General features: G+C 37.5%; 1 protein-coding gene across 1 annotated transcript in view; it reads left to right on the plus strand.

The window, feature by feature from the left end:
- Positions 1–13,407: 13,407 nt before the first annotated feature.
- rabep1 (rabaptin, RAB GTPase binding effector protein 1) overlaps positions 13,408–17,531 on the plus strand; it is a 35,477-nt gene continuing 31,353 nt past the window's right edge. Inside the window, exon 1 of the mRNA XM_042430773.1 lies at positions 13,408–13,568. Coding sequence (XP_042286707.1) covers positions 13,523–13,568 — 46 coding nt within the window. The 5' untranslated portion in view covers positions 13,408–13,522. The remainder of the gene's footprint in view (positions 13,569–17,531) is intronic.

Consider the following 17,531-nt stretch of genomic DNA (forward strand, 5'->3'; position numbering starts at 1 on the left):
CCCATTAAATCACAACAATTCCTTCTCTTTCAAAGCAGTGCTGCTCTGTGCCATCCATGGTGCTCTGACTCATGATGCACAAAAACGTCTCTCAAGAGGAAACTCATCTGTTTGTGCAAAAAGGTGCAGAATCAACGATTAGAAGCAAATCTGAAGATGAAGATGGCACATTCTCCAAGTGTCAACACAATTCAATGAATTTAAGAGCAAAGTCAAAGTAGACCACAGGGAGCAGTCTGTAACAGAAGAAGCCTCCATTAGACATTAGACTTCTCAGGGGGAATTCATTATGCAAAAGTGATGCTTATTTTATAGAAAGGCAACCTAAATGCTCACCAAAATAACATCTTTGTGACAACAAATTTAGTATTTAACTTTGTAAGCTGATATTCTACACTGGTGTACCAAGCACTGCATCGTCTGCAAAGAAGTGTTGGAAGTTTTTTTCTCCTGGCTGAAGGATTTATATTAAAGGAAAAGGTTTATGATATTCTATATTTTTGTTATTGTCAACAAATTGCATGAAAAGATCTAAATCAACAACAGTTTATGTCTCAGTGCTCTCCATACCCTGTCAGATGCACAAGCCTGAAAATGACATACCCAAAATAAAACATTGGTTCACTGGTCTTGAACTTTTCAGATTACAGTCATGCTCCTTGTCTCCTCTGAAAGGTAAGTTGGGAGTTTACAATCAGAAAGTCAGAATTAGGAATGCCTATATTTATTCATTCACTTATTAGTTTATACTAATAACACTTTATTACCTATTTATCATTTATAAGCAGTATACAAACATTTAATAAATGGTTTCTAACACACTATAATGTATTTATAAGCAGATATGAACGTTTATGCCACATTCACGTCATATTGGATTAATGGGAAAGATGGAAAATATTCCCATTTTTACAAAAAGCAAGCATTCACGTCATAAGACAACTCAAGACAGTAGTATGATAACAGAGTTGGTCGAGTTATGGTTAAAAATATTGTGCACTGACAGCATATTGTAATACTATATCCATTAAATTTGGGTTTAATCATCATGAATGACAGACATTGGCTGATGTGAGACGTCCTTGTTTCCTACATTTTCAAGTACTTCCGTATTTGAAAGAGAAATGTACTTCTCAGTCTTTTATTAATTTGATTAATTAAGACATGAACGCTATTTACAAGTGGGAATCCCATAATTACAACTCTGATGTAACCTTTATTTAAACAGGGAGGGCCAGTGAGAGCAAGCTTTCTTTTACAAGGACACCCTGATGACTGCAGCATTATTCATGTATTTGTCAATAACTATAACTCCTCTTGGTATATAAACAGTTTTAATAATATAAAATATGTCTTATTTGAAAATATCTTCAGATCTGCTTATAACTACTTTATAGTGTGTTATAAACCATTTATTAAAGCTGGAGTGCAGGACTTTTGTCTCCCCCTTCTGGCAGTGAGAGTAATTTAAAAAACGCTGTTGACACATTAGCATCATGGGCATTGCTGTAACCTACTCCGTTGCTACTGCTGCAGCTGTAAAACTGTGGATTCATTTCACTATCAGAATTTGATCCATTTGGTCCGATAACATTGGGAAAGTCTAGAAGAGCCACACGATTAAATTATTTTATTCCCCCTTCAAGTTATCAGAGAGCTAACCAGAAGTTAGCGGGCTTGGCTGGCAGAAGTCTACACTCATGCATTCATCTGGCCAGTGCAGGAGTATCAAACCTGTAAATCAGATTAAAAACTCTGTTATACTGTGAAATACAAAGATTTATCTGGGGTTGATAGGCTTAATCAGCATTGTGTGAACTTGTTTGGCAAGGGCTTGAATGTAACGGATGTTCATTTATATGTAAAAGTTCGGCACTGTAGGTTTAAATGCAATATAATACAGCTGTACTGTAATAATCCTGCTTATGAATGCTAAATAGAGCTAAGTAAATTACTTGCTACTACTTACGTTACTGTACCTTTTTGATTGTAAAATAAGCAACTGTTTTCACAGTGATATTGGGAGCTTAAAATGGTTTAAAGAGATAAACCTGTAATGTCTTTTCTTTCAAACGATGTACACGTTGTTGTATACTGTAGGTTGAATGAGGAGTCAACCGGATGCCAAAGCAAATAAGGTAACAAACTCCCTTTCAATTAAAAAAAATCTAAATATTCTTGTTTTTAAATATCCAGGTTAAAAGGCTATGTTTTAATTCCTTTTATCATGATAGACCATCACTGATTAGCAGATATTTTGTATCAGCATCAGAAACTTAGTAACAATTACCAAATGTTAAACAATGTAATATATATTGATTTTTTAAGGTTTATTAGATATATATTGACTAACTGCTACTGTGTGAAATATAACTGTGCAAATAACTACAAATAAACTGTTAGTAACATGTCAAAAATGCTGGTTATGTTTATGCATAAAAAATGATTAAAAGGTATATATACGGTATATATGAGTAGAATAAGACCTCTTTTCCTGAATATCACTCTTTAAGTCCTGTTCTCTGTGCTTTTCTCCCTAGTTGTGTATACATAATACAGATAACTTAATATGTTATTTCTTTTTCATAATAATAATAATAGTAAAAAATATAAATGGTAAAAAAGAAAATCTGTGGTAATGTAAATTCCCTCTGATCTCTCTGCTCAGCAGGATCCAGATAGGAAAGTTAAAAGTGTCTTTTAGATTAATCTCTTATCTGTTCTCTGGTGGTCTTAGGCCACATCGTCATAGTCCTCTTCATCTTCGTTTCCAATGTCATCATAGTCCTCCCCGGAGTCATTGTCTGTTGCTGGATCTGGATTCTTGTATGGAGGAGGAGGGAGGATCACCCCTTCATCCTCCACCTTCACATAGTCGGACTGCCCGTCAAGGCTCTGCTCATAGTCGTGCACATCATCCATGTTCTGCTCATAGTCGTGCACGACGTCCATGCTCTCCTCGTAGTCGTGCACATCATCCACATTCTGCTCATAGTCATGCACGTTGTCCGTTGCCTCCTCGTAGTCAGGTACCTCAGCCAGGTTCTCATAGCTCTGGGCCTCTATAAAAGATGATATTTGATATTTAAGCTTGATACTAAAATTGTTGTTTTCTGATATATCAATATATGTTTATATATATATATTGTTATTATCATTTGTAGAAGTGGTAGGGGGATATCCTAGGATGTGGCAGTTCCTTATACAATAGTTAAATCACCAAATATTTCTATCATTGTATTTATGACAGTAAAAAGTGAAAAGAAATTTCTGTGAAAATCCAATCCATGTTAGCTCTCTCCCCTGGACTGGACTATAGTCCTATGATCCAAATGATTAAAAACATGTCAGTGAGACACACCATTGCTACCACCTATTGTACCTTTGCCACTAAGATTTCGGTCACATTTGTTTGTTTAGAAATGTCTCCAAAGACTAATAACAGCGATCATGTTTTCAGTCTCCAGAGAGTAGTTCTGTGTGAGACCAAGATGCCAATGAACATGCACTGTACCATGGTTCCGTTTAAAGAGCTTCACTAGTTGTTGTACTACATAACACAATCTCTTGACTTTATGCTTGAGTTATTCAAATCAATACTCTCCAGGGACTGAAAATGTGATTGCTGTTAGTCTTTGAGGCCGTTTCTAAACAAACTAATGTGACTGTAATCTTTGTGGTAAAGGAACATATCAAACAGTGCAACGGTGTTGCTTATTGGCATATTTTTAATTGATTTTGGACAACAACAGAGGTCTATAGAACAGAGGAATACAATATATCAGGCTTTGGATACACACATAATACCTGTGAATAGATTAATTCATTATTGGTTTGGCTCTGCACATATTGTTGAAAATTGCAGGGAAAGCAGGTTACTCCTCCTTTAAAAACCTCCTGCTTCATTTACTGTACATCATTGTACCCAAAAATCATTTACCTTGGTCGGATTTGTTAAAACACTGGCACTTTTCCTCTTTGGGCTGATTTCCTTTTCTGACATAACTTGTCCAACATTTCTCACAGTGCTTTTGTCAAACTTCAGCTCTAATGTGGTTCAAGATAAGCATGTGAATCTCGTCTTTGATGTTCACAGTTTTTATGTCAGATATCATCTACACTTTTCTCCCAGTGTGATTTGACGATGCAGGAGGAACTTTGGTTCAGAAACCTTAGCTTGGTCTGGAATATGTGGTTCTCTCTTGGATCTGAGCCTAGTTCTTGAGGTTTTGCAACAACAAAAAAAAGTCTCCCCCCTGCCATTATATGTAAAAATACAGAGGGTAAGTTTTCACTGCCATTTATATTGTGTAATTTTATTGTCATCAGTGGTCACATGTTTGGTTTGTCAAGCGAAACTGATGTGACACCACAAATATAATCCTTTTTTTGCCCCTTAGATTTTGTCTTATTGTCAAAATGGCAGATATAAGATGAGTTCTTGTGATAATGTGGTGAAAGAGAGTGGAGGGTGAGTGGTTTGAAAGAGGAGAGGGGATTTTGGGGTAAGTATTGTATCATATGATCCACTCAGAGATCCAATATAGTCTTGCCTGCTGTGAGAAACTGGGTCCGAGGAGGTAGAGGTGGAATGTCTGCTTCAAAGTTTCTCTCCTGGTATTTGTTGCCCCTGACAGGGCAAGAAGAGAAATGTTGAACTGAATGTAATGTAAAAAAACAGTTTGTCATTTTGGGACTTATGCTTTTTTGCTGAGAGTTAGATGAGAAGATCAACACCACTCTCATTTTTGTCAGCAACCGTTAGCTTAGCCAAGCATAAAGACTGGAAACAGGGGGAAACAACTAGCGTGGCTGTCTCTTTGATTAGCTTCCATAAAAATACACATGAACACTTTATATTTGTGACTATTTGTAATCAGATTCTTAAAACACTGCCAACCAGCTACTCTAAAGCTCATGTGATCACATGTGTGATCTCATCTCATCGTGTAGCCCTGTTTAACTGCAACTTGACAATTTTTACACTTTGGTTTTGGATGGATTAAACTAACAGGAAATAACCTGTTAATTAGCTTTAGAGGTGCTGGAAGGTGGAGGTTGTTTTTTTTTAAACTTCTGGACTGAGTCAAGCTGGGTGTTTCCCCCTGATTCCAGTCTTGATGCTAATGCTAAGCTAAGCTAACTGTCTCCTGGCTGTAGCTTCATATTTAGTGAACATTTATTAGAGTTAGAATCAATTTTCTCATCTGACTTTTGGCAAGAAAGTGAGAAAGTCTAAGTCTGTCTAACTATTCTTTAAACTATACTACAGTCCACAGAAAATCCATGTATACAATATTAATTAATTGATTAATAAAGTACTCTATCTATCTATATATTAAATGTGAAAAATATATTGTATATATTACTCGACTCTGAAGTCCAATGATTTCTGAAACTGTAAGATTCTGCGTTTGCCTGTGGAAAAACAAGAGAAAACATGCAGTTAAATTTAAGATAAACAAAAAATAAAACTTTTGGATGAAATTTTTAAAATCTTGATGTAAAATCTTTGACCATTATGAAATACTAAAGGACCATTATATTGGTGAGTTCATTGACAGTTCAGCAGGAGCAGGCTTGGATTATGTTTTTGCAAATTAAGACATAAATAAATATAACAGGAAAGACCATATAATAAGGTACTTCATGCATTTTCAGCTGTAATTGCATCAGGACAAAACCTAACAATAAATACATTTGCACATTGGCTACTAGTATATATATTTGATCAATTAATAAGCTATAAGTTTAGCATATTAACTTGATTGAATACATATATAGTACATACAGTATTCATGTTTTCATTTGTACTATCTGTTGTCTTTATCTGCTTATGTTTATCTATACCCTAAACCAACACTAAGCCCCACTTTCTGCTGCTGCAGCTCAGTTTCCCTGCTGGGATCATTAAAGTTTCATCTAAGCTAATCAAATCCAGAGGGTACCCCTATTAATAGCAATTCATACAATTATAATATTTTTCTTCTGCTTTGCAATGAGCTCCTTAGAGTACAACTTCCACAGTGACAATGCTACATACATACATACTTATGGTTTGGTTTCCCTTCCTGTTTTGGCTTTTATTTGTGGGGAAAACGGACAGTTTCTTGGTTTTTCAGTGTACTAAAAACGGGTAGTTAAATATTGAAAATGAAAGTAGTGTCTCAATTCACTTAACAGTTTGGTTTGACATGAAATTCATTATGCTTGCAACATGAAGGTCAAGTAACACCAAGGCCGAGATCAAAAAGTGAATGATGGTGGCACATGCTGATTCGGAGTGGTGTGCCATTCTACTGGCTTATGACACTTATGAATGGTGTGTCACTAATGCTGACAGATTTTTATTGATATGATACCATTATGAGAAAGACATATTATGAAACGCTTCTGCTGTGTGCAAATTATAAATGGTTTGTCACCCCTGATTCACTGGGATTGATCACTGTCTGCTGACGTATGGTGTGCCACTCATGTTTTAGATTCTATTTTTAAATTTGTACTCAAATAAAACAGCATACCAATGGTGTAGCTAGTCGTGTTATATGTATATGAGGATAAATGTATGTAATATTAAATCTACTTTTATACTTTTCCCCCTTTTTTTTCAACCAACTTACTTAACATGCTGTTTCGTTTCGTTTTGCCTTTTCTGTTAGGATTATGTCTATATCATGAGTTGTTGAAATTGGAAACAACATGTATGAAAACAACTCAAATAACCTATTAAAAACTTAACTTACTAAAGAAAACAGCATATCAAGTAATAGAAATTAAACAGATGTGACAGGAGAGATCAAGAAACCGCAAGCTTTCATACAACGGACCTGCCGTCATTGTTAAAAAGAAACAAACAATTAAAAAAAAACTAAACTAATAAATACAACACGATTTATTAGAATACAAAAAAACAGAACAGAAGAGTCCACCAATCAGACAATAATCCTATAAAAACAAATAATCAATTAAATGTGATGACAATTTCTTCTTAAAATTTTCAAAAGCTAGTGAGTTCTCAGTAATGTGTATTTTGAGGGGACACTGGCTGTTTTCTGTAAGAAGGAAGATGAAGATTGATTCTTAGTAGTATACCTATATGACTCATGAGATGTTGCTGCTGTTCAACTTCCCTATTGCCCTTATCAACTGCATTTCACTGTTCTTCTACTGCCATGTACCAATCCCCACTGGTTTATGATGATTCTTCACTGGAATATGCTGCTACTGACGTTTGGTACCTCACTGCTGGTGTTGATATAAAAATGTCATTCCACTAATATTCCACTGACAGGTGACACTTTTCACTTGCAGATACTGTAATAAACTGATAGCTAATGTCATAATATTATACTGGACAAAGACTGTTGATTGCAGGCAGCTGTCAGCGAACCAAAGCTACCATACAGAGTTTGACCATCAACACATGCTCTGCTGCAGGGTACTATGTGAAAAAACAAAGAGTTTGGGCACGGTAGTTTGTTTAGAAACGGCTCCAAAGACTAATAACAGCAATCATGTTTTCAGTCTCTGGAGAGTAGTCCTATGTAAGGCAGATGCCACTGCGAGCTTGTTGTGCTACAAATCACAATCTCTTGACTTTGTTATATTGTAAATTTCTCAAAGAACTTCAGTGCAAAGTAAAGAGATTGTGATGTAAATGTAGACTGTAAAAAATATGGACGTAGCCACCGTGACATCACCCATTGGTTTTTGAAGAGCGGTTTTGAAGCTCAAGGTGGGCGGCTCCGCAAAGAGGTGGAGCTGAGGCAAGCTTACTGAAGCCTGGTTGCAAAAACAAGCATCCTAGTGGCTAGCGACCTGTCACTCAAAGCGGCCATGTCCTTAATTATGCATAACATTTACGGCATAATAAAGTTTAAATGGTTGCGTTTTAATGTGTATATATGTATAGTTGTCATGAAAGCGGAAATTAGCAATAGAGACCAAAACCGTTTTTTGTACCAGGCTATAAACATGTTCATTTCTGCAGTAAAGTTGGGCATTTTAACATGGGGGTCTATGGGGATTGACTCGCCTTTGGGGCCAGCCTCAAGTGGCCATTCAGGGAACTGCAGTTTTTGGCACTTCCGCATTGGTGTCATTTTTCAGCCCCGGAGGTTGCTGCTTGGATGTAAATGGAACCGTGTTCCCACACATACTTAGTGGCATCTGCCTTACACTGAACTACTCTCCAGAGACTGAAAACGTGATCGCTGTTATTAATCTTTGGAGCCAAATATGCACAAAACTAACATGCTCAAACTCTTCCTGGTGAAGGAACGTGTCACCCAGTGCAGCGATGTGGCTCACTGATGTGTTTTTAGTAGCTTTTGGACAACAATGGAGCTCTACGGCACGGAGGAATAACATATAACAGGCTTTGGATACACACACAATACTTGTAAGTAGGATCAGTTCATTGTTGGTTTGGCTCTGCACATGAGATTTACTGACAACAAGAAAAATATAGAAAATGGCTAGCCTTATCCTTAAAACAACAATAACATGTTGAGCATTAGGCAGCAGCAGCACATGCCAGTGAGAATCATCATAAGCTACTGGGGAGTGGTGTGTGGCAATGGAAATGGAGTGAGCGTTGTGTCCTATATCAACCGCACAGCAACAACGGAACAGCTAGTCAAAGTGGCATACCAGTAAGAATCAACATATGACACTAAAACAAGGGTGGGACCCCATCTGTATACTGGTGGTCACTGGTGTCTCCCAGTGAAACAATAATAACAAAAAGAAAGTATATAGTTGTGCTAGTAGCAATTAGAGTACCAGTACTTTTACTAGCTAATAACAGTACTACATTTCTGTTAATAACTATTAATAATGCTGATACAAAAAACTAAGAAACAATTGTAAATGTAGTTAAGTAAAGTAAAGTAAAGTTAATAGCAGTAGTAGTTTCTGTATTAGGATATGATGGAGAAGTTTGTGTGCACCAGAAGGGTGGGAGCTGACCGCAGAAAGTATTATGAGAGTCATTTATGCAAGTCACAGTGAAGTGTCACATCAGGACACTCAAGTTAAGTTTAAGTCAAACTTAAGTTGCACTTTCGCTCTGATTTTGTCGAGTTGCGTCTTCAAATAATTGAAAAAAAAAGTCTCTGCACATCTGAATATGTGACAGGTGCAGTGGAGGAAAGCAGAACTTGAATAAAAAATGTCACTTCACTTCTGAAAATTTGTAACTTCAATGTAAAGCCACATGGGTTTTCACTGTTTTCACTGTTTTCACTGAGTTGACTTTTCTTTTTTAACAAAGATGAAAAACATCTGTGGATTATCCAGAATAATAGGGTCATATCATGTCAAGACAAATATATTTATATAATCCAAAATCACAAAATTGCCCCAAAGGACTTTACAACCTACACAACACCCTCTATCGTTACACCCTCGATCTGGATAAGGAAAACGTCTCCCCAACAACTTCACATCGATATTAGGTCTTTCTTTAGTTGTTTTACAAGAAGACTAATCTTATGTCACACGCACAAGTGTTCAATGGATTAGTTTATTTTTAGGTTTCACTTCTAACTATTTTTCAATTTTAATAGCAGGTCAGTTAAAATTAACCTGGTTTTAGTCATACCATGAACCCTCTGTTTATATCTTTTGTGGGAGAAAATTTCTATATCTAAAAGAAGTTCTCTAAAAACGACTGTCTATTTTTAATGTCTGCCTTAATATTAGGGCAGTATAGTGGTTAGCACTGTCACACACACACACACACCAAAAACACGCAGCTTAGATAAATGGTGACTCTGTGTCTATACTATATGTTAGCCTCTGAATTTGTCCAGAGTGGCTCCTGCAAACCCTCTAGAGGATAAGCGGTAAAGAAAATGGATGGATGTCTTAATATTGCACGTTTTGTTTTTATTATTTCTATTGCACAATGATTTCATGGTCTTTTGTTTCCTGTGTTACACATGTGACATAATGCTTGAGTTAAATACAGATAATACCTCCTGTTGTGTTTTGGTTTCATTAAGATGACACCTGTCATATCTGATCTAATCTAACGGTGCCACTGACTGTGTTAAATACATGTTGGAGCACTTTTCTCCTTGATACAGTTATGGAAAATACTGAATGCACAACAAAACTTTATAGAGGTGCAGGACCGTAGCCAGGATTTTAGGAATACTCCACAAACCCACCTCCGTAAGACCTTTTTTTACACCATATTTCACATTTTCTGCATGTTTTATTCCTCTACATTAGGCTGTACAAGTGTCTAAACAGGTGTCACTCAATCAGTCTCTGCATGTAATAAACATCCATTACATAATGTTTGGGTCACTTTGCTTTCCTAAGAGTAAATAAGTCCTATCAGTAGCATTTCCATTAAAATAAGCAGGAAAAAAGAAGTAGATTTTAATATTTTGTTTCAACATGCAAATGATGGTGGCGAGAGATGTTTTGAGCAGAGAATCAACCTACCGTCTTTGAATATGCACTTGTTGATGAGGATGAAGATGAGGCTGATCACCATGGTCACAAAAATCATCCCAAATATCACCCATAACCATATGTATTGACGCAAAAGACCCATGGGCATTCTGCTCGACGCTGCAGAAGATTGAGCAGAAGAGAAAAATCACATTAAAGCTGTCATGAGAAGAGAAACAAGACAACAATATGTCTGAGCCACCGCTTTTTAGTATACAGCCCTGAGGATCGGAAAGAAGACCATTCACCACTTCCTCTTTTTGAGTGTTGACTAAGTCATAAGGTTATTTTGGTATATTGAATAGCATTCTGAGAATCAAATAAGCCTCCAGACAATCTCTAGGGACTTTTTTCTTGTGAAGAAGTCTAGTTCCTGCTACAATTTTTTTAAAGATTTTTACGGATAATTCAGCTGCTTTGTTGTCACACAGCTAATGTACCTGGGCCTGTACTTGACACGAACTTGAAAGGGTGAAGGCAGCTTTTGAGTGAATCGTTTGTGCCAGCGAGAAAGACATCTTGACACTCCCATATCTCTATGAAGAGAATGACATAAACGCTCCTCCACCCCCAGTTTATCTGTAGAGCCCCATATCCTCCCAATACAACAGCTTCCTGCTAGCTTCCAACGAAAAGACAGAGGACAAAAAATGTTGAAATACCGCTGATTCAAAAGGAAGTCTTGCTGGATATTGTGCTTCTTTTACACATTTAAAGTCATAAAAGTATAAATATTTCAGTACCAAGTGACTGGAATTTATGTCATCCATGTTTGTAGTTGTTGTTTCAGTTACTATATTTCTAAAAAAAAAAACCCATTGTAATGATATTTATAATAAATCATCCAATGATTGATCTGCTTCTTTAGGATTCTTTAAAGTCCGAAAGGTTATTTTTACCATTAATCGACTTCTTTCGAAATACTCAAAATGTGCCTCACCTCCTCAGAAAACAGCTGATGGCTTCACTGCTGGGCTGAAATGAGGCGATGATGGTGGATGGCGAGATATGGCAAGAAACACCATGTTCTGTATTTGCATGACAGTTTCTTAGTTTAATAAAGAAACCTGGAGGCTGAGACTTCACTATCCCCACCCTCTTCCATGCTCCAGTGACTACAGAGAGAGAGAGAGAGAGAGAGAGAGAGAGAGAGTGTGTGTGTGTGTGTGTGTGTGTGTGTGTGTGTGTGTGTGTGTGTGTGTGTGTGTATGTGAGTCAAACAGGCATGCCAAATGTATACATCTGTGTGAGATTTCGTGATGTTTTTGGAGAAGATGAAGACATCAAAACCAGTGTTTTGTGCAACAAAATGAATGATGTTAATGTCTTGCCACAGTCACAACTCTACATTTCATTTCTGAGTATCTTTTTATTTTCAGTTCCTCTTATGACAACTTGTTACGTTGGTTTTAACCAACATGCTCTGCCAGAGATAGATTGAAAGAAGTTGTGCAATTGTTGAGTTTTTGTACAGTACATTAGTGGTTCACAAAGTGGGGTCTGGGGATCCCCAGGGGTCCTTGAGGGGGGTTCTAGGAGGTCCCAGCAAAAAGGGGAATAATTTATTTTCACTATAACTCCATCCGTAAGTAACACAATTACATAATATATGTTATATTATGTATAATATATGTATATATTATTTGGTTTCATACACTTTCTGTAATAAAACATATAAAAGCAAAAATCTTATCAGTGTCTGTCGTCTAATTTGTGTCAGTTTAGGGATCCATGATATTAAAATGTTTAAGAACCACTGATGTAAATATCTTATATTAATAAAAATGTAAATTATACTGTCCGGAAACAGTTTTCCTGTCAAAAAGAGGGAAGTTGAATTTGAATATAGAACTTGATACTTTCTATTCCTCTGAAAAGAAAAAAAAAATTAATGTAAATTATTTTAAAACGTGACACCGGAATTATCCAAGTTAGTTAAATTTAGTACGCATTAAACAGGAAATAGGCGATTGGTCTACAAAATATTAGTATAAAAACGGTAAATTGTGTTAGGTTATAAGCTGTTAACACCGACCATAAAATTTTCTTTGTTTGTATGTTGATACTGGCAGTGATGGAAAGTAACTAAGTACATTTACTCATGTACTGTACTTAAGTACAATTCTAAGGTACTTTACTTGAGTATTTCCATTTGATGCTACTTTATACTTCCACTCCACTACATTTCAGGGAAATATTGGACTTTCTACTCCACTACGTTTATTTGACAGCTTTAGTTACTTTTCAGATGAAGATTTGACACAATGGATAATATAACAAGCTTTTAAAATACAACACATTGTTAAAGATGAAACCAGTGGTTTCCAACCTTTTTGGCTTTTGACGTCTTGTCAAAAAAAAAGCAGTGTGTAGTCGGGGTCACATTTCACATGTCTATGAGTTGTTAACAGCTCCACCAAATAGTGATTTTTTTCCTCTAAACTTCTCACATGCTTTCATTCATTCAATGATCCAATATTTCATCAAAAATCAAAGATTAGAGAAAAGTCCAGAAACTGAAAACAGTCTTGTGTATCAGAACTTTGTTTTTTCTTCTTTCCTCTCCCATTAATCATCTCATGACCCCTCAGATTTATCTGGTGACCCTTTGGGGGAGTCTGACCCCTAGGTGGGGAACCCGTGGACTAAACTAGCTAACTGTATATAAAGTAGTTCAACAGTAACATGCTGCTTTAACACTGATGTTTCACTATTAATAATCTAATGATGTCATATAGAATAATATATAAGTCAGAGGGACCAAACTACTACTTTTACTGCAATACTACTTAAGTAGGATTTTTCATGCAGGACTTTTACTTGTAATGGAGTATTTGTACATTGCAGTATATGTACTTTTACTGCAGTAAAGGATCTGAATTCTTTCACCACTGGACCACTGAATATTATTTTGAAGGTTAAACCGGAAGTCACGCTTCCACCCACTTCGCTAGCTTAACACTAGTTGTGATGTTAGCTTGTTTTCTTCTTGGACACTGCTAGCTCTTATCCCACTGCTCTGGTAATTGCCTCGACCCCCCCTCGGGAAACCATGGCCGAACAGGCCTCGGGATCCGCTCTGTCGTCCCAACATGACGGTAAATTTCTTGTGTTTGCGGGGTTTTGTAGCGGGAGTGTTGTGGGGCGACAGCCAGCGGCCTCTGCATCCTTGACAACATTAGCTTGTTAGCATCATCAGGGCGACGTGTCACTGGCTGTCACCGGCTCACATTGTACATTTTACACTATGCAGCGGGTGCGTTTATAAATATCGACTTTAACTAATCAGTCGGAGGTCACTTAAGCTTTGTATTAATGCATACGAGTGTGTTATTGCGTACTAATATAACCACTCATACTACAACCTAGCTGCTCAGCCCGTAGCTTGAGCTAGTCTGACTAATTTGATCTAAAGGTCGGCACTGGCCTCTGTCAGCCTGGCCCAGCCTTGTCAGTCTTTAACCTGGATCATATGGGTCTCATCAGCCCATTACAGTGTGTTGTGTATGGCCTACACACTTGGGGGATGGACCATAATAAAGGAGGTTGATCCATCCTGCAGGAGGTTTCTCCCTCTGCTTCTCAAACATGGGTCCGTGGACCATCCTGGGGTCCTGCAGGGAGTCTTACACCCACTAGATAATAATTTCAGTTTAGCCATCAGCTTCTGCTCCATTTTGCACTCAAAATATAGTTGTTATTAGCAACTATACCTATTATGGAGGTTTTAGTGGCAAATTATGTATGAGGGTTGTCCACAGCACACTACTATACATCTTTGCAGTCAGTGCCACAGCAACAAATATCTTCCCACAAATGGACGGGTTCACTGTTTTTCAAGTCTGTCTTAAAGCAACAGTCAGGAGCCTAAATGAACATTGAGACATGTTTTTCTCTTGCAATAATCATTCCTCCTGTTTATACCGACCATCAGAAGATCCCTTCATAATGCACAATCTAAGTGATGGGGAAACAAAATCCACAGTCCTCCCTCTGCACAAAAATGTATTTAAAAGTTTATCTGAAGCTAATATGAAGCTTCAGCGTCCAAATGAGTCAAATCAAGTAGATATCTTTCAACGTTACAGTGTTTTTAATTGCCAGTGTTCCTCTTTTTGTTATTATTCTTCCACTGCAGCTCAACAGGGAAACACAAAGAGGGAATTTGATGCTAAAAAGAATGTAAATATGGCAGATATCATTTACATCTAAAGCACATTTGAAGGGGATCTTTTAATAGCCAGTATGAACAGGAGGAATGATTACAGCGAGGAAAACCTGTTTCAGTGTTCATATGGACACCTGACAAAGACAGCTCTTACCTGCAGTGTCACCGCTGTGGACACATGACAAATTATCGATATCAATCGATTCATTTTGTGGACTGTCAGAAAATGTCGACCACTGTTTTCCAAAGCCCAAGATTCAACCTAAAATGTCTTGTTTTGTCTCAACCAACAGTCCACAACCCAAAGATATTCAGTTTACTGTCATAGAAGACAGTAAGCTAACCAGAAACCAGAAGATATTCACATTTAAGGAGCTGCAATGAGAGAATTTTGGGCATATTTTTTCCTTTTAAAAATGATAAATTGATTATCAAAATAGTTGGCAGTTAATTGTCTGTACCCTAACATCCCACACCACCTACTCAGCCAGTCAAGTCATGTATAGAACCTCCAGTTCATCCTTTCGAAGGAGCTTTATTCACCGGCGTTATTACCACTAAGTTACAGCTCAGAGCGGCATCATCACTTAAACCGTGACAAAACTAAAGCATCTGACCCGCTTCTCGACCTCCATCAACTCACAGATCTCACTAGCATTTAAAAAAAATGATTAATCAGTATTTGGATTGGAGGCTGTATTAATAGCTATAGTGGAGTGTAATGCAGGATCTATAAGGATTAGTTTTGAGATGATGTTGCAGGAAGAACATTCACTGTGCAGCCTGTTGTATCAGGTGATCATGCAGGCCGTGTCAGACATACAGCTTGTAGTTTTGCATTGTTTTCTTCATCGCACACGTAACGCTTCAAATATTCCGAGGCGACGCCAATTCTGTCAGTCCACAGCACTTCCACTGAGGAATCTACATTGACCCAGTTTATATTTAATGATCCCTCATTATCTCCGGAGCCTCTTTGCTCATACTTTTGTTATCCAGGCTGCTTCCACGTGGTTTGTAGAGATGCTTCACTATTCTCCTCCTGGATGTTGCCACATTTGTGAGATTGAGCTTCATCCATATTTGCATCCTTGGTGAAAATGGAAATTAAAGTCTAGTGGTTAATTGCTGTTTACATAGAGATTCATGTGTTTGTTTTTCACACTATGATTAAAAGTGTGTTTGGGTTGCTGTTCTAAAAGCATGAATTACAGTAAATGGAGTGCAGAAGAGCTTTTCGATCTGGCATCCGCTCAAGTTATGAATGTGTGTCTTATGTATGTTAAAGCTTCCACGGTGGTGGAATTTCTGCTTTAGAGTTTGTTCAGCCGTCACATGATTTCTGTGGAGTTCTTATGTCGAACCGCCCTTCTGCTTGTGCGAGTAAATGTTTCCATTAGTCTGTCTGTGTTTGAGAATATCATCGACTCTGTTTCTCCTCGCTCCGCTGGTTTTGAACAAGAAACGACACAGATAAGGGTGTAAGATGCACTAGATGTAGGGAAAAAAAACTAACTGTGACTTATTATAGAGGAAAAAATATATCATACTTTATGCTACGTGACAGATGAATTTCTGTCTAAATGTTGATGTGTGGGAAGACTAATAAGTCAGCTGATATATTGTTTAACTGACTAGATGTTTGATGAAGTGTCGTTATATATTAGTTTGTTTTAGCTTTTATAATGAGAGAAACAGAACAAATATAATCAACACAGCAGTTTAAAGTGCTTTACATCAAACATAAAAGGCATCAAGATAAAATGTAAAAGCAACAGAAGGCAGGATAAAAAGACATTGAAATACAATTAAAAACAGTTAAATAGATTATAGAAATAAGCTGAAATAGAATAAGACAGATAAAACAGTACAAAAGCCTCAAATTTGGTTTAATAAAAGCAGCAGCAAACAGAAAAGTCTTCAGCAGCAGACCTGCAGTTTTCTGGGAGTTTGTTCCAGATCAAGTGTTTCCCTGAGATTTTTTTTGTTCAGGCCTGGTGGTACGCACTGAAAAAACCCCTGAAGGGACGAGACACGCGGGACGGCTTCGGTCAGGTGGCGCAGCAGGCGGTCTGCAATTTATATATGCATATAAATGTTTGTTTGCTCGGTATATTCAAGACTTAAAACAAAGTGTTCACAAGGAGGAGGATGACTTAATAAGATGCCCCTCTCACTTTATTCCCCATCTGTGTTTTTGCTTAACTCCAGAGTTTTGGAGAAAAACGTTGATGTATTTGTTTGAGCTTTTTTTCTTTTAAGGCGGCGCCATGCTTACGTTACCTGCATCCCACACGCTCTCTCTCTGCAGTCATTTAAAGGGACTCTTGATAGCGGCGGCACTCGCACCACATCAAGAGTTTCCCAGGCAACGACACGGAGGTTAACTCGCTTTTCGGAACAGTGTCGCGCAGAGGCTCTCGAACGCTATTGATTATTGATTTTCAAATGAATGGATGGGATTCAAATAAAGATTTCTCGTTGGCCCGCTGGCCCACCAGGCCTGTACGATTATATGAGGAAACACTGAGATGTGTGGAGCAGAAAACCTGAACGCTGCTTCTCCATGTTTAGTTTTGACTCTGGGGACAGAAAGCAGACCTGTCCTAGACCACCTGAGAGGTCTGGATGGTTCATAACGTAACAGCAGATCAGAAATGTATTTTGGCCCTAAACCATTTAGTGCTTTATGAGCCAACAGCAGTGTTTTAAAATCAATTCTTTGTCAGACAGGAAGTCAGTGTAAAGATCTGAGAGCTGGAGTCATATGATCCACTGTCTTGGTCTTGGTGAGGACCTGAGTGTTCTCAATCAGCTGCAGCTGTCTGATTGATTTTTTTTAGGGAGACCTGTGAAGACGCTGTTACAGTAGTCGAGTCTATTGAAGTAAATT

Source organism: Thunnus maccoyii, chromosome 13, assembly GCF_910596095.1.
Source record: "Thunnus maccoyii chromosome 13, fThuMac1.1, whole genome shotgun sequence".
Taxonomy (NCBI): Eukaryota; Metazoa; Chordata; class Actinopteri; order Scombriformes; family Scombridae; genus Thunnus; species Thunnus maccoyii.